General features: G+C 44.3%; 1 protein-coding gene across 6 annotated transcripts in view; it reads right to left on the bottom strand.

Annotated features, from left to right (window-relative positions):
• Positions 1-15,677, bottom strand: part of phldb2b (pleckstrin homology-like domain, family B, member 2b) — a 47,347-nt gene extending 31,670 nt beyond the window's left edge. For all 6 annotated transcript variants that reach the window (XR_016484415.1, XM_090189707.1, XM_021620444.3 and 3 more), the window contains exons 1-3: positions 14,625-15,677; positions 953-1,009; positions 560-680 (exon numbers count right to left, since the gene is read on the bottom strand). Coding sequence is in view for 5 of the 6 variants with exons in the window: in XM_090189707.1 (XP_090045833.1) it covers positions 560-680; positions 953-1,009; positions 14,625-14,657 (211 nt within the window). In the remaining variant the exon portion in view is untranslated. The remainder of the gene's footprint in view (positions 1-559; positions 681-952; positions 1,010-14,624) is intronic.
• Between the last annotated feature and the right edge of the window lie 3,351 nt (positions 15,678-19,028).

The raw sequence follows: 19,028 nt of genomic DNA, 5'->3' as shown, positions 1-19,028 counted from the left end.
AAATACCGTGACTGTGTGCATGTGTGCTTGCATGTATGTGTGTGCACTTGTTACAGTGTGTGTGCGATTGCATTTGCGTGCATGCGTGTGTGTGTGTCTTTAGTGTTCCCTGAGGGAGGAAGTCAGCTTGGCTCCCTGTCCTGGTTCTATTGTGACCTGATTTCCTCCCAGAGTATCACATCCCCCCATCTCCCTTTCTCTCTCTCCCCATTTCTCCCTCTCTCTCGCCCAAACTCTCTTTCTCTCTCTCCCTCTCTCTTCCCTCTCCCCATCTCTCTGTGTCCCCATATATCTCTATCACTCCTCTCTCTCTCCCTCTCCCTCATCTCTCTCTCCCCTTCTCCCTTTCTCTTTCTTCCCCTCTCTCCCTTTCTCTCTCTTCCCCTCTCTCCCTTTCTCTCTCTTCCCCTCTCTCCCTTTCTCTCTCTCCCCCTTTATCTCTCCCTCACACCCCCTCTCCCCAGTAGCAGTCACCATGGTTACAGGGGGTTCTAGGGAAACAGATAAAAGGGACATGGCATGTATGGCCCAATCAAGTATGTGTGTGTGTGTGTGTTACCTTCTTTAAGGGGCAGTAGGGTGATAGCCACACTCAGTCTCCCACTGCCCAGGCTGACCAGATGTGGTGTGGCTGTTTGGACCTTCAGGCATTTCCCTGTGTCTATCAGGTCCAAGGGAGACTGGGAAGAAACATCCACACATTTCATATACAGTCAAATAGTTATTAATATTACATCTTAAACGTATGCTTGTGTTCTTTCTTTTCATGAACAACCCATTTTTATTTTAATGTAAGGAAAAATTGAGCATGTAAACTCTAACAACTTATTTTGAAAATAAACTGAAAGCAGCTTTCCATAGTGCTGCTGGTCCAAACTATAAAGATCTTACTCTAGCACCTATTCTACTACCAGTACATTGTGATGTAGCTGAGTGAGATATCTATTGTCACCTGTGGCTCATCTGGACTCATCTGGTCTGACTCTGGCTGACAGAGTGTCTCTGGGTCCTACAGGAGAGAAAGGAGAGTGAGGTTAGACTCGGTCAAACACACATATACTGTAAAGACACAGAGAGGCCCAGAAAGCTAAACACACACACACACACACACACACACACACACACCCCCCAACAGCTGTAAAACCCGGGAACCTGTGTGAGAAGCAGGGATGCCCACAGCCGGCTGATTGCATATTTAGAACAAACACAGAAACGTAAACACATGCAGGCACAAAGAAAAGTGTTGATAGGGGACAGAACGCGGTCAGACCATCAAATAATTGGCAATTATATGACTCTTATAGAATTTCCATGTGTGCCGAGGATATTGGAAATGTAATCAAAGCCTATTGGATGATAACTTGTTTTTAACTAGGACAGACAAATTTATAAAGGACTTTTTACGACATAGTGAAGACATCAAAACTATGAAATAACACATATGGAATCATGTAGTAACCAAAAAAGTATAAAACAAATCCAAATATATTTCATTTTTGAGAATCTTCAAATTAGCCACCCTTTGTCTTGATTACAGCTTTGCACAATCTTGGCATTCTCTCAAACAGCTTCATGAGGTAGTCACCTGGAATGCATTTCAATTAACAGGTGTTCATTGTTAAAAGTTAATTTGTGGAATTTATTTCATTCTTAATGCGTTTGAGACAATCAGTTGTGTTGTGACAAGGTAGGGGTGGTATACAGAAGATAGCCCTATTTGGTCCATATTATGGCAAGAACAGCTCAAATAAGAAAAGAGAAATGACAGTCCATCATTACCTTAAGTTAAGACATGGCTGTTTATTTACCACCACAGACAGATGCTGGCACTAAGACCACACTTAGTCAGCTGTATAAGGAAATAAGCAAACAGGAAACCACTCACCCAGAGGTGGCGCTTCTAGTGGCCGGAGACTTTAATGCAGGGAAACTTAAATCAGTTCGACCTGTCACGACTTCCCCCTCTCCTTGTTCGGGCGGCGTTTGGCGGTCGAAGTCACCGGCTTTCTAGCCATCGCCGCTCCATTTTTCATTTATCCAATTGTTTTGTCTTGTTCCCTGCACACCTGGTATTCATTCCCCAATCACACTACATGTATTTATTCCTCTATTCCCCCTCATGTCTTTGTGTGAGATTGTTTTGTGTTACGTGTCTATGTTGACACGCTTTACTGGTATGCGTTTATTTTGTGTTTTATTTCACGAGGTATGTTATTGTGTTTATACAATATTACTGTGACTGTTTGCTCGTTTGCACTTTTGCATTGGATGGAGGTTTCGACGCAGTCTGTTGGTTTCTCCTGCCTAAATAAAGTGTGCGCCTGTTCACAACTCTCTGCTCTCCTGCACTTGACTCCGCTCCCAGTACGCCATTGACACAACCAAATTTCTATCAACATGTTAAATGTGCAACCAGAGGGGACAAAATTCTAGATCACCTACCTGTACTCCACACACAGAGACGCGCACAAAGCTCTCCCTCGCTCTCTATTTGGTAAATCTGACCACAACTCTATCTTCCTGATTCTTACTTACAAGCAAAAATTAAAGCAGGAAGCACCAGTGACTCGGTCTATAAAAAAGTGGTCAGATGCTAAACTACAGGACAGTTTTGCTATTACAGACTGGAACATGTTCTGGGAACATATCAATACATTTTTAAATTTAACTAGGCAAGTCAGTTAAGAACAAATTATTATTTTCAATGATGGCCTAGGAACAGTGGGTTAACTGCCTTGTTCAGGTGTAGATCAACAGATTTGTACCTTGTCAGCTGGGGGATTTGAACTTGAAACCTTTCGGTTACTAGTCCAACGCTCTATCCACTAGGCTACCCTGCCACCCCTGCAATAAGTGCATCGAAGACGTCATCTCCACAGTGACTATACGTACATACCCCAACCAGAAGCCATGGATTACAGGCAACATTCGCACTGAGCTAAAGGACAGAGCTGCCGCTTTCAAGGTGCGGGACTTTCAAGGTGTGGTACTAACCCGGAAGCTTACAAGAAATCCTGCTATGACCTGCAAGGAACCATCAAACAGGCAAGGCGTCAATAGAGGGCTAAGATTGAATCATACTACACCGGCTCCGACGCTCGTCTTATGTGGCTGGGCTTGCAAACTATTACAGACTACAAAGGGAAGCACAGACGCGAGCTGTCCAGTGACATGAGCCTACCAGACGAGCTAAATCACTTCTATGCTCGCTTCGAGGCAAGCAACACTGAAGCATGCATGAGAGCATCAGCTGTTCCGGACGACTGTGTGATCACGCTCTCCGTAGCCGACTTGAGTAAGACCTTTAAACAGGTCAACAGACACAAGGCTGCGGGGCCAGACGGATTACCAGGACGTGTGCTCTGGGCATGTGCTGACCAACTGGCAGGTGTCTTCACCGACATTTTCAACATGTCCCTGGTTGAGTCTGTAATACCAACATGTTTCAAGCAGACCCCCATAGTCCCTGTGCCCAAGAACACAAAGGCAACCTGCCTAAATGACTACAGACCCATAGCACTCACGTCCGTAGCCATGAAGTGCTTTGAAAGGCTGGCAATGGCTCACATCAACACCATTATCCCAGAAACTCTAGACCCACTCCAATTTGCATACCGCCCAAACAGATCCACAGATGATGCAATCTCTATTGCACTCCACACTGCCCTTTCACACCTGGACAAAAGGAACACTTACGTGAGAATGCTACATGGCGTTCAACACCATAGTACCCTCAAAGCTCATCACTAAGCTAAGGATCCTGGGACTAAACACCTCCCTCTGCAACTGGATCCTGGACTTCCTGACGGGCTGACCCTAGGTGGTGAGGGTAGGGAGCAACACATCTGCCACACTGATCCTCAACACTGGAGCCCCCCAGTGGTGCGTGCTCAGTCCTCTCCTGATCTCCCTGTTCCCCCACGACTGCATGGCCAGGCATGACTCCAACACCATCATTAAGTTTGCAGACGACAACAACAGTGGTAGGCCTCATCACAGACAACGACAAGACAGCCTATAGGGAGGAGGTCAGAGACCTGGCCGGGTGGTGCCAGAATAACAACCTATCCCTCAACGTAACCAAGACTAAGGAGATGATTGTGGACTACATGAAAAGCAGGCCCGAGCACGCCCCCATTCTCATCGACGGGGCTGTAGTGGAGCAGGTTGAGAGCTTCAAGTTCCTTGGTGTCCACATCAACAACAAACTAGAATGGTTCAAACACACCAAGACAGTCATGAAGAGGGCACGACAAAACCTATTCCCCCTCAGGAAACTAAAAAGATTTGGCATGGGTCCTGAGATCCTCAAAAGGTTCTACAGCTGCAACTGGTTGCATCACTGCCTGGTACGGCAATTGCTCGGCCTCCGACCGCAACTACAGAGGGTAGTGCGTACGGCCCAGGACATCACTGGGGCTAAGCTGCCTGCCATCCAGGACCTCTACACCAGGCGGTGTCAGAGGAAGGCCCTAAAACTGTATATACCCTCGCTACTGTATATACCCTCGCTACTGTATATAGCCTCGCTACTGTATATAGCCTCGCTACTGTATATAGCCTCGCTAGTGTTTTCACTGTCTTTTTATTGTTGTTTTTATCTCTTTACTTACCTATTGTTCACCTAATACTTTTTTTGCACTATTGGTTAGAGCCTGTAAGTAAGCATTTCACTGTAAGGTGTATTTCACCTGTTGTATTCGGCGCAAGTAACAAATAAACTTTGATTTGATTTGATCTGAAGGTCAGTCAATCCGGAACATTTCAAGAACTTTGAAAGTTTCTTCAAGTGCAGTCGCAAAAACCATCAAGCATTATGATGAAACTGGCTCTCATGAGGACCGCCATAGGAAAGCAAGACCCAGAGTTACCTCTGACGCAGAGGATAAGTTCATTAGAGTTACCAGTCTCAGAAATTGCAGCCCAAATAAATGCTTCGCATGTAACAGACACATTTCAACTGTTCAGAGGAGACTGCGTGAATCAGGCCTTCATGGTCAAATTGCTGAAAATAAACCACTACTGAAGGACACCAATAAGAAGAAGAGACTTGCTTGGGCCAAGAAACACGAGCAATGGACATTAGACCTGTGGAAATCTGTCCTTTGGTCTGATGAGTCCAAATTTAAGATTTTTGGTTCCAACCGCTGTGTTTTTGTGAGACGCAGAGTAGGTGATCTCAGCATGTGTGGTTCCCACCGTGAAGCGTGGAGGAGTGATGGTGTGAGGGTGCTTTGCTGTTGACACTGTCAGTGATTTATTTAGAATTCAAGGCACACTTAAAACCTCATTGGGATAGGCGTGCCGCTAGCGGGACACCGCGACAACATCCAGTGAAATTGATAATATAAATATTTAACTTTCATAAAATCACAAGTTAATACATCAAAATAAAGCTTAACTTGTTGTTAATCCAGCCGCCATGTCAGATTTCAAAAAGGCTTCACGGCGAAAGCAAACCATGCGATTATCTGAGGACAGCGCCCCACATACCAACACATGAAAAACATATTTCAACCAGGCAGGTGCGACACTAAAGTCCGAAATAGCGATATAAAAAATGCCTTACCTTTGATCTTCTTCTGTTGGCACTCGAAAAGGTCCCAGTTATATCACAAATGGTCCTTTTGTTCGATAATGTCCTTATTTATATCTAGAAAAACTCTGTTTAGCTGGCGCGCTTCAGTCAATAATCCACTCCATTTCCCTCCATCAAAATGCATACAAAATTAATCCCAAACCTTACTAATACATTTTTCCAAACAAGTCAAACAACGTTTATAATCAAACCTTAGGTATCCTAATATGCAAATAAATGATCAAATTTAAGACGGAGAATAGTATGTTCATTACCGGAGATACAGTGCCTTGCGAAAGTATTCGGCCCCCTTGAACTTTACGACCTTTTGCCACATTTCAGGCTTCAAACATAAAGATATAAAACTGTATTTTTTTGTGAAGAATCAACAACAAGTGGGACACAATCATGAAGTGGAACAACATTTATTGGATATTTCAAACTTTTTTAACAAATCAAAAACTGAAAAATTGGGCGTGCAAAATTATTCAGCCCCTTTACTTTCAGTGCAGCAAACTCTCTCCAGAAGTTCAGTGAGGATCTCTGAATGATCCAATGTTGACCTAAATGACTAATGATGATAAATACAATCCACCTGTGTGTAATCAAGTCTCCGTATAAATGCACCTGCACTGTGATAGTCTCAGAGGTCTGTTAAAAGCGCAGAGAGCATCATGAAGAACAAGGAACACACCAGGCAGGTCCGAGATACTGTTGTGAAGAAGTTTAAAGCCTGATTTGGATACAAAAAGATTTCCCAAGCTTTAAACATCCCAAGGAGCACCGTGCAAGCGATAATATTGAAATGGAAGGAGTATCAGACCACTGCAAATCTACCAAGACCTGGCCGTCCCTCTAAACTTTCAGCTCATACAAGGAGAAGACTGATCAGAGATGCAGCCAAGAGGCCCATGATCACTCTGGATGAACTGCAGAGATCTACAGCTGAGGTGGGAGACTCTGTCCATAGGACAACAATCAGTCGTATGTTGCACAAATCTGGCCTTTATGGAAGAGTGGCAAGAAGAAAGCCATTTCTTAAAGATATCCATAAAAAGTGTCGTTTAAAGTTTGCCACAAGCCACCTGGGAGACACACCAAACATGTGGAAGAAGGTGCTCTGGTCAGATGAAACAAAAATTGAACTTTTTGGCAACAATGACACACCAAACAAGCTGGTTGAGAGAATGCCAAGAGAATCACACCCTGATCTGTTTCACCTGTCTTTGTGCTTGTCTCTACCCCCCTCCAGGTGTCGCCCATCTCCCCCATTATCCTCTGTGTATTTACACCTGTGTTCTCTGTTTGTCTGTTGCCAGTTCGTTTTGTTTCGTGAAACCTACAAGAGTTTCTTTCCCTGCTCCTGTCTGTTCTTGCTCCTGTATTCTAGTCCTTCCCAGTTTTGACCGTTCTGCCTGCCCTGACCTTGAGACTGCCTGCTGTTCTGGACCTTTTGCACCCTCTCTGGATTACTGACCTCTGCCTGCCTTTGAACTGTCGTTCGCCTGCCCCATACTAGAAATAAGCTTTTGTTTCTTCGACACTGTCTGCATCTGGGTCATACCTGAAACCTGATAAATGTGTGCAAAGCTGTCATCAAGGCAAAGGGTGGCTACTTTGAGGAATCGAAAATCGAAAATATATTTTGATTTGTTGAACACTTATTTGATTATTACATGGTTCCATGTCTGTAATTTCCTAGTTTTGATGTCTTCACTTTTATTCTGCAATGTAGAAAATAGTAAAAATAAAGAAAAACCCTTGAATGAGTAGATTTGTCCAAACTTTTGACTTGTACTGTGTGTATATAAACTCAGCAAAAAAAGAAACGTCCTCTCACTGTCAACTGCGTTTATTTTCAACAAACTTAACAGACATGCTCAATGGGATTGAGATCCGAGCTCTTCCCTGGCCATGGCAGAACACTGACATTCCTGTCTTGCAGGAAATCACACACAGAATGAGCAGTATGGCTGGTGGCATTGTCATGCTGGAGGGTCATGTCAGAATGATCCTGCAGGAAGGGCACCGCATGAGGAAGGGGGATGTCTTCCCTGTAACGCACAGCATTGAGACTACCTGCAATGACAACAAGCTCAGTCCGATGATACAGTGACACACCGCCCCAGACCATGACAGACCCTCTACCTCCAAATCGATACCGCTCCAGAGTACAGGCCTCGGTGTAACGCTCATTCCTTCAATGATAAACGCGAATCCGACCATCACCCCTGGTGAGACAAAACCGCGACTCGTCAGTGAAAAGCACTTTTTGCCAGTCCTGTCTGGTCCAGCGACGGTGGGTTTGTACCCATAGGTGATGTTGTTGAGGACCTGCCTGACAACAGGCCTACAAGCCCTCAGTCCAGCCTCTCTCAGCCTATTGCGGCGGACAGTCTGAGCACTAATGGAGGGATTGTGCATTCCTGGTGTAATCGGGCTATTGTTGTTGCAATCCTGTACCTGTCCCGCAGGTGTGATGTTCAGATGTACCGATCCTGTGCAGGTGTTGTTACACGTGGTCTGCCACTGCGAGGACGTTCAGCTGTCCGTCCTGTCTCCCTGTAACGCTGTCTTAGGTGTCTCACAGTACAGACATTGCAATTTATTGCCCTGGCCACATCTGCAGTCCTCATGCCTCCTTGCAGCATGCCTAAGGCACATTCACGCAGATGAGCAGGGACCCTGGGCATCTTTCTTTTGGTGTTTTTCAGAGTCAGTAGAGTTTTCATAACTGTGACTTTTTAATTGCCTACCGTCTGTAAGCTGTTAGTGTCTTAACGACCGTTCTACAGGTGCATGTTCATGAATTGTTTATGCTTAATTGAACAAGCATGGGAAACAGTGTTTTAAACCCTTAACAATGAAGATCTGTGAAGTTATTTGGATTTTTACAAATTATCTTTGAAAGACAGGGACCTGAAGAAGGGATGTTTCTTTTTTTGCACTATTAAAGCTGAACTACCCCTTAAACAATTGTTTTTTATAAATACATATATTACAAAAAATAACCCCACACACACACACACACACACACACACACACACACACACACACACACACACACACACACACACACACACACACACTCACAGAAACCTCTCTCCAAGCACAGCTGCCACATGTGAGAGAATGTCTGTGTGAAAGTGTTCCAGAAGGGAAAAATCACTTCAGCAGGGCACAGGCTGGAAGGACACACACACACTCACACACACACTTCAGTGGGAGGAATGGGTTGGAATGTTCCATGCCGTTTTCCCACGAGTGTATGGGAGTGTTTGGCATGCCCATGCCCACATTGGGGGACACACATACACACACACACACACACACACAGACATGCACACACACCACAGTGGCACTCTACAACCATGACTGTGACCATGAGTGGTTGTCTCTGGTCAAACCGCCCTGAGGGACCAAGTTCACCACAGAAGACCACAACCTTAGTTTTTGGCAGTGGTAATGACAATTCCACCCTAAAGGCCATGGAATGAGATGGGACAGAGATTGTGAATTGTCAACTGTTGATTGGAGTGGGGTTTATTTCAGAGCTCTGTGTAAGAATTAAAGCAAAGGCCAATAGCAGCAAGGGGAGGGATTAAACACAGAGAAAATATTCATATAGATATGTATACAAACAGTAAGAGCACCAGAATGACATGATGGGGAGGTGTGTCTATGTTTGTTGAGGTTCTGTGTGGGTTGGCCTTGGCGAGTGATCGAAGTATGTTTACCCCTACCACATGCACACACACACACACAGACGAGTGAAACAGCACAGCTGAGATGATTAGAGCCTTGTTAAAACCCCATCAACCGCACCTCCTTCCCTTCAATCACCCCTCCTTCCTTCCTTTCTCTCCCTCTCTCTCGTCCTCCAGCTCCTGCTCCTTATCCTCCTATCATTCCCCTCCATCCTCTTTCTCTCCTTTCATTTGTCTCTTCTCAGCCGTCCTCTGTCCCCTCCTTTGTTTCTCCTCTCATCTTCTTTACTTCTCTTTCTTCTATTCTCTCCTCTCATCTCCTCTCCCCTCCTCCATGTTCCTCTACTCTTTTCTCCTCTCCATGGTCCTCCCTTCTACTCTCCTCTTCATTCCTTTATTATCATCTCTCTCCTCCTCTCCTCCTTTCCTCTGCAGAGGAAACACAAATCACCAGCCGCTCCAGAGCACTTCCTCTAATTCAGAACTCTCTTCCTGTCTGAGCTCACTTCCTTTACGGTGCAGAAGCACCATTGCCCCTCTACAGACACATTCTCTCTCACACAAATGCCCACGCACGCACACACACACGCACGCACACACACACGCACACACACACACACACACACACACACACACACACACACACGCACACACACACACACACACACACACACACGCACACACACACACACACACACACAGCCAACGTCTCAAATCAGCTCTTGTCTTTATCACATTTGCTTCCCGACATCACATCACGAGAGAACACACACAATCACTCAAACACAATCATGTTCACACACACATCCTACTCCACGCTTCAGAGAAATGGGTGTTACCTTCATGCAGGTGTATTCCCAGCAATCACTCACACACTCTTACACACACACAACGGATAATCAACAACTGATAAATGGGGTATGTATGTGTGTTTGAGATGAGCAGATGTAGATGGAGGTCAACAGCAGTTGAAGTAGAAGTGCTCTTCATAATGACAGGAGCTGCTTTACGATCACCCTCATCCATCTTCACGCCTCCCACTTCTACACAGCCCCCATCCCAAAACAACACGCACCCAGGTGAGCAGGCAAGTCAGGGCAGGTGTTTGGCCTCGTTAAGCTTTAGCGGAGCACTCAGGTGTGTCGCCCCGGGATACAGAATTCTGAACTACCCTCAGCAGTCACATTCTTGGGTTGTTTGTGTGTGTGTGTGTGCGTCCGTCCGTGCATGTGTCACATTCCTATACGTCTATAGGCTCTGGTGATGGGGATCGGATCCCGGTCCATGTCGCTCCTAAAGGAGTTCTAACCCAGAGATTAATGCGTTTTCATAACAGAGGTCTACTGCTTAAGGTAGAAATGGCAGTAGACCTGCTCTGCTCTTGCTGATCAGAAACTTGTTTGTGTGCTGCCTAACCAATGGCTGTGCTTTGTAGGCCTACAGTGGCAGTTTGTAGGCCTACAGAGAGTCAAAGGCTTCTTCCGATTTTAGTTGTTGATTAGGCCTAATCCAAAAAATGTACTATCTTGCGCTTGGACTAACCTATAGGATATGCTTTGTTCAGTTTGAGAAGGAGAGCACGAAGATGTGAAGGAGGACTAGAGGTCAACTTTGACAGCTTGCTACTACTATAATTAATTTTATTAAAAAAGAATGTTTCTTTCCCATGATGTAGGCTTATTTAGCAGAATTATTCACTTCACAGATTTGAGAAAATCACATTGTGGAGCTGAAACTTCAAGCAGCAGCTGCGACACAATTAATCGGCAATGGACATGGTACTGAAAATAGGCAAATTTGAGTAAGCATCATAATTCATTTAAACCGTTTTCATTTGAATTTACTAACGAGGGCTTTGTGTTGGAGCCTATTGCTTCCTATTTAAGAACTAAGAAGTAGGCCTACCTGTTTGACAGACTAAATTAGGCTATAGGCTGCTATATCCATAGATTTTTACGTCATTTCCTCGACCTTCCATGTACTCTTTAAATAGCCTTCTCGATGTCAGTGAAGAGCTGCTAAGTTAAAACCAAGACTCAAATTGAGGGGGTATAAGGGGCCTACTTTTTATTATAGAAAAAGCACAGGCTTACCCCATGTTGGCTTAAGATTTTTTTGGAAAATAAAACGGATCCGATTATATAGTGATCTATAACAGCGCTTTATGCTAGAAACAGCTGTTTCTTTGACATTCAGAGGCTGAGCTACAACCTTCTATTACCAAGGAGACCAAAAATGTACTTACTTGGGAAGTAATCAAATTCTGTCACTATCAATTGATTAAGCTATTCACTTTCTGTGCAATAGAAGTGACCTTCTCTCGTTGGGTTAAGCCACGGAAGAAGAGTAGCCAGCAGTTTTTATGCGTCAGTAGGCCTACTCTGTGTGGGGTGGAAAGGTAGGCCTACGTTTTGAAAGTACAATGCTCAGATTCCTAATGACGTCTCAGATTTAATTATTTGCAAACAGGGACAGTTTAGTTGCAAACAAGACACACTGATTTGACATTGAAGAAATATGATAAAAGGAACACATAGGCCGATCTCTCTGTCCATTCTTAGCCTGTAATTTTGGTAATTTATGTGGTATTAAAACATATTTTGATAATATGTAAAATGACATAGAATTTCATGAAATGGTTATAAAATGATTTTTTTTATGACCTGCAAATACGATGATAGATTCATGCAATGCTTTTGCTTTTACTATAAAGGAGATCTTTTCCATTCCTACTCTTGTCCACGGTGGTCTGTGAACCCACAACCTTCTGGCCCGCAGCCCTGTGCATGATCAAAATTCCTGCGTTGACATGTAATGCTTTCAGGACAAAGCATAGTTTATAAAACTGCATATCTAAGGCTCTGGTCTGTCCAAGAAGTGGGGGTAAAGGGTAGACATGTGCTCTCCTGTCCACCTCATGTTTTAATGATCATTTGGGGTACAGGGGAGGGTCACTTGTTTTTTGTCATGTGTTCAGTGAGGGTTTAGGTCAAATATATTTTGCTGAAGGGAGGGCCATCCATTTTCTTTTCAGAGAGGTCCGATTTTCTCCATGTAAACCTTATTATAAATAACATTCCCTCCCTTACGGTCTGTGGTGTGGGCCTTAGGGGTGGGGGTGTAGAAAAAGAGGAAACGGTACGCAAGCTCACTAATTTAATATCTCTCTCTTCCACTCTCTCTTCTGTCTTTCTTTCTCTGGCCGGTCCCTCCCTACATTCCATGTGAGGTCTCCTTACGCTGACAAAGCTCTTATTGTGTTCCTGCTTCTGCCTAGTCCCCTCTGGGTGACACACACACACACAGAAACACTTATACATGAGGGTCGAGTGTGGCCACCCTTCCCTCCCTCCCTCCCTGTCTCACTCCAATCACTCTCTGGCTAATCAATGGCTTAAATTGATCAGTTAAGTACCCGGGAGAGGAGAAAGCTGTCTCCAACTCTGGAGAGAGAAACCTACACACACTTTAGAGAGTCACACACACACACACACACACACACACACACACTTGGGCGAGAGTGACCTTTAGAAAGAAACCCCCCTCTGTCTCTGGATTCATCCTCCGCATGGCCTTTCTAACGTGTGTGTGTGTGTGTGTGTGTGTGTGTGTGTGTGTGTGTGTGTGTGTGTGTGTGTGTGTTTTAATAAGTGCAGGAGCAGAGCTAAAGAGTTGCTTAATAAATCCTAGCCTGAACCCCTCCTCAAACACATACATGTAGACCAGGAAGCTCTTGTTTTCATTGTGATAATGCTGGCATCACCCTTAAGCAAATAAAAAATGAATAATGAATCCAAATCAACATATGACAGGATGACTAATATTGGTACAGCTGAAAGTCACTGAAGCTAATCTGATATTTAATATGAAGGTATGCATTAGGAAACCCAAGATTACCTACAGTGTATACTATATGCGGTGGATCAGCTAGTGCTTTGACTTGTAGAAGGATGGATACTAAATTAGTTCTGAGTCAGCTGACCTATACGGTTTAGATGCCAAGTCACTCTGGGATAGACCAGACATTAGAGGAGGGAAAGAGTGGGAGATGAAAGAAGGAGAGGGAAATGTGAGGAGGAATGGAGCGAGATTGCAGGGTGGAGATTAGGGAGAGGGGAGAAGAGGAGCACAAAAGGGAGAGTCATCAGGGGAGAGAAAGAAACAGACAGTCCCTCAAACAGAGAGAAAGCAAGAAAATGTATAAAGCATGAAAAGGGATGGTGGTTGTTTGGATGAAAAATTGGGTAGTAAGAGGTAGTCTGTATCTGTTTCTCACAAGGATCTATTCCCTCATATCTGACCAGACTCTGAAACTCCCCTCTGGTTCTAAGTAGAAACAGACTAGAGTGAGATACCACTCTACAATAGTATCTCCCCACTTGGCTATGCCTGTGGTTCCTAAACGGTACACTGCTTAGACCCACCTAACACTATCTTCTGCACCACCAAGTAAACAAATGTTTGTCTCAAACTAGAAGACCCCGTCTTTACCTTCAATCTGAGAAAAATATGGAAATACTAACTATTTCAGGATCTTCCTTCCTTCCACTGTTGTGATTGATCGTCTCATCACACGGACAATGTGCCACTGGCCTGTCTGCCCGTCTCACCTTCATGCTACTATGAGAACATGGCTAGGGTGTGTAGCCACAGAGCTACATTCACTCTGGCTTGAAAAGATAAGGCTGGGTCAAAGGTTATAGGGTCAGGGGGTATGGTCTGATACACACTGGGGTTATATGGTAATGCTGTATGTTGTGTACCAGGTTCATGTTACATTAAACTCCACCTTCCCATATCGACTGACCCAGTTACCTGTTGAGAGAGGGAGCTTTATCTTCTGCACATGTCACCAACACTATCAGAATACCTGGGAACCGAGAGGGCGTGGTGTACCATACAGTATACAGATCTTGGATAATTCACGTGATCATATTCTGTATACTGTACACAACATTCATGCGTCAGGCACATGCTTGCCTGCGCAAGACTTGTATCCAAAGCCATAGCCAATATTGGCATGCAGGGTGCACAGCAATATAAAATCAACAACCGTGTTCTTTGTGTGTTCAAAAATAACAAAATCTGCAATTAAATACGGATTACTGAGCTATAATCTGTCATTGTGCTGCTAAATGGCTCACTCAGGAAATTAACCTCTAAAAGAACTACGGAACTGGTAGTATAGGACTAGCCTACCGGTTAAAAAAACCCATTTAGGCTAATGTAACAGAATAACATGTTATGAAAACGAGGTAGGCTATAAATAACATATAGACCTTGTCACGTGTAAATAATACACCGAAATAAACGTAAAACGAATAGAATATCAAGGTTACCGTTGTTGAAAAGGTGCTGAGAAGCTCGGTCATGACGAGAGAAGATTCCAACACAAACACAAAAGTTCCCAAACTTTCTCTTTAATAAAAAATCCAAGCGGTTCTGCTGCTGTCACTTTCCTCTGAAACCTTGTCCAAGGACGCATCACCGGCGCATTCCACCGCAGGACCGAGAAGTTCAGCGGCACTCGCGGTTCTTCAGGAGAGACTTGATGCGCGGTCCTCACCCACAAACAAAATATACATACATACACATACACACTGAGAGGCTGTCCGTGTAGCGCACAGGAATGCACAACAGCTGGAACGGGACCTGGGAAGAACAGGGACTGGACAGGGGGCGCGCGTGTGTGTGCGCGTGCTCAAATTTACAGTCATAATGGGTAGGTGTTAACAGACACCTCTGCTTGACCTCTTCCAACTCTTTATCTCCTCCTCTGAGAAAGATATCTAAATGGTGACCTCTTCTTCGGATTGAGACAAAGTCCCCTTTACACATGTAGCTTTAATCTAATTTAAATCAATTCCCTTAGAGCTGCCCTGACTGCAACAACGTTTAGCAAATCTAATTACTTCAGTTATGTATTTCATTGCACGGTGACTAGCCTATTTCAGGGGGAAATAAAATATAATGACAATATAGTTCCTAATGTATCCTAACTCAGTTAGAGCTATGGTTAGAACGTTGAAATCCCTTAGCCTATACAGCTAAATGATTTTCATTCCCATAAAAAAAAAATCCATCTTCTATGTAACGGAAGCCTCAAGAGAGCGGCGGTAAAGGCTAATCGTTTCATCGCATACCTGCCGTCCGCAGGTGCGAAACGGAATTTGCCCTGCTAGGCACTGGAGCACGCCGACAGCACGCAAATCTCTGGTGTTTTTTGTCAATAGTCTGTACAAGACCCGCTCAATTTACGCACGCGCGTCCAGCTTCCCAGGTGGCTCGCGGTGGTGTGGCGCAAAGATTGTCTATTATATTGACAAGACATTTGAGGGACCGCTCTAACAATGGAAATACATGTTCTCAGAGATGGAAGGCAGGCGGGAGGAGGAGAGATCAGTTGGGACAATTCTAGCATATGAGTGGGCAGATACGAGTGTGACCAACATGCCATAGGGATAGAGAACTCATCTTTGTATCTGTGCCATTATAGCTATGTGACAGCATGGGACAGAGCCATTGAGGCTATCTCCATTTTAAAGTAGTACATTTTCTTCTTCTGCATTGACAGAACTCATAGGAATCCACGCAATGTCCATGCTAAAATGGGCTATCCATGATGAGTCCTCTATCTATTTCTTTGACAACAGGCACAACTCTGATATAACGTTTTTTTTCTTCACGTGCGTCCAATTATATCAGTGCATTTGCAGCAACATAACCCTTACGAAATGTCTATTCAATCAAATAGCCTAATGTATCAAATTAGCAATTCCAATTTTTTTTTACCAGATTTGACACTCTCATTGATCTCCATACTAAACTCCTCACTTCGTGGGCTTATTTTCGTGAACTGATTTTGGGCGGGGTAAAACCTCTTGCTTCACCTCTTCCTCTCTGTGTGGCAGGAGAGGCTACCCAGGATCAGAGGGGGCTATCTGACACAGAGAGGACTCAGCATAAACAGGAAAATCCAACTGTCCCGCCCAATGGCATGAATGTACATTTGTAACCAATCACCCAATACATTTAAAGGTCATTGAATGAAAGGTCCCATCTGGTTTGTAATGGACAAATGGCTTTATTTTGGCAATGTCACAGGTCACCATGTATCCTACTCCTACAAAATATTCTCAATGTTAAGTGATTCTCCATGTAGGTCAAGAAGCCTTTTAGAGTTCAATTCCTGCAATTCAACACATTTTGCCATGGGGCGCAGAGAAGATATTGCAATTTTATAGCTAAATTCATGCAATTCAAACATTTTTGCCATGAAAAAGGTCCAGTTTTACAGGTTATTTCCTGCAATTCTACACATTCTGGCATGACTTTTGCCATGTTAATATGATATCTGAGTGAGAACGACTAACGAAATGAATGGGGGCTCCCCTTGATTACTACACGTTTAGATAGCTGGCTAGACTAACTTACCAACCTATAAAATGTTAGCTGACATATGCTAATTGAGTGAGCGTCAGTGACTGACATAAGATAAACACTCCTGATGCCCAACCAATTGTCAAAATTGGACCTTGTGTATTCTACTATTCTAACTATTAACAGTAAGTTGAGACCCCAACTCTGTTCCTAATATATTACACTGAGTATACCAAACATTAGGAACACTTTCCTAATATTGCGTTGACTCCAATGCTTCCCACAGTTGTGTCAAGTTGGCTAGATGTCCTTTCGGTGGTGGACCATTCTTGATACACACGGGAAACTGTTGAGTGTGAAAAACCCAGCAACGTTGCTGTTCTTGACACAAACCGGTGCGCCTGGCACCTACTACCATACCCTGTTCAAAGGCACTTACATGTTTTGTCTTGCCCATTCACCCTCTGAATGGCACACATACACAATCCATGTCTCAAGGCCTAAAAATATATTTTTAACCTGTCTCCTCCTCTTCATCTACACTGATTTAAGTGGATTTAACAAGTGACATCAATAAGGGATCATATCTTTCACCTGGATTCCCCTAGTCAGTCTGTCATTGAAAGAGCAAGGTGTTCTTAATGTTTTGTATACTCAGTGTATGTGTATATATACTGTACATAACTAAAGTATGTGGACACCTGATCGTCGAACATCTCCTTCCAAAATCATGGTCATTAATATGGAGTTGGTTCCCCCTTTGCTGCTATAACAGCCTCCACTCTTCTGAGAAGGCTTTCCACTAGATGTTGGAACATTTCTGCGGGGACTTACTTCCATTCAGACACAAGAGCAGTAGTGAGGTTGGGCGCTGATGTTGGGCTATTAGGCCTGGCTCGCAGTCGGCGTTCCAATTCATCCCAAAGGTGTTTGATGGGTTGAGGTCAGGGCTCTGTGCAGGCCAGTCAAGTTTTTCCACACCGATCTCGACATCCTATTTCTGTATGGACCTCACTTTGTTCACATGGGCATTGTTATGCTAAAACAGGAAAGGGCCTTGCAGAAAATGTTGCCACAAAGTTAGAAGCACAGAATCGTCTAGAATGTCATTGTATGGTGTAGCGTTAAGATTTCCCTTCACTGGAACTAAGGGGCCTAGACCGGACCATGAAAAACAGCCCCAGACCATTATTCCTCCTCCACCAAACGTTACAGTTGTCACTATGCATTGGGGCAGGTAACATTCCCCTGGCATCCGCCAAACCCAGATTTGTCCGTGGACTGCCAGATGGTGAAGCGTGATTCCTCCCTCCAGAGAATGCATTTCCACTGCTCCAGAGTCCAATGGTGGCGAGCTTTACACCACTCCAGCCGACACTTGGCATTGCACATGGTGATCTTAGGCTTGTGTGCGGCTGCTCGGCCATGGAAACCCATTTCATGAAGCACCCCGACAAACAGTTATTGTGTTGACGTTGCTTCCAGAGGCAGTTTGGAACTCGGTAGTGAGTGTTGCAACCGAGGACAGACGATTTTTATGCGCTACGTGCTTCAGCACTCAGCGGTCCTGTTCTGTGAGCTTATGTTGCCTACCACTTCGCGGCTGAGCTGTTGTTGCTCTTAGACATTTCCACTTCACAATAACAGCAATTACAGTTGACCGGGGGCAGCTCTAGCAGGGCAGAAATTTGACGAACTGACTTGTTTGAAAGGTGGCATCCTATGACGGTGCCACATTGAAAGTCACTGAGCTCTTCAGTAAGGCAATTCTACTGCCAGTGCTTGTCTATGGAGATTGAATGTCTGTGTGCTCGATTTTATACACCTGTCAGCAACAAATCCACTGACTTGAAGGGGTGTCCACATACTTTTGTATATATATATATATATGTATTAAGGGGGGCCAGGTGCACCCTATCAATCAGGGGCCCTAAGCGACCGCATATGCCTAGAGCCAGCCCTGATGTAGGTATACTCTACCAGAAATCAACAGACTTTACATAACCTAGTTGTCCAGCCTTAACTACCAAGTCATCCTACTTGTCATTGAACGATAAACATACAATTGAGTTCCTGTAGTCCAGGTGGCTTTTTGATAACTGCTGCGTAAAGTAAACAAACAAATAGCTTTATAAAATATGTTGCTTAATAATTATTGTCCATTCTTTGGTAGGTATAGCAAAGATTGGCCAGTGTTTGAGTTCTCCATGGGGGCCTCCTCCCATCTGGAGGAACTGAACTTTCACGATGACATCATCGTAGGGAAACACAGACCCTGGCGGCAGAGAGATGGCCATGGAATGTTGGACAGCATTCTACAGTGAATTTCACAATTCCCAAGTGATTCCGTGGAGGGGCAGGGA

Source organism: Oncorhynchus mykiss, chromosome 11 (assembly GCF_057628025.1).
Source record: "Oncorhynchus mykiss isolate SJ-2025 chromosome 11, ASM5762802v1, whole genome shotgun sequence".
Taxonomy (NCBI): domain Eukaryota; kingdom Metazoa; phylum Chordata; class Actinopteri; order Salmoniformes; family Salmonidae; genus Oncorhynchus; species Oncorhynchus mykiss.
The sequence above is the reverse complement of the archived record's forward strand: the minus strand, read 5'-3'. Positions and strand labels throughout refer to the sequence as shown.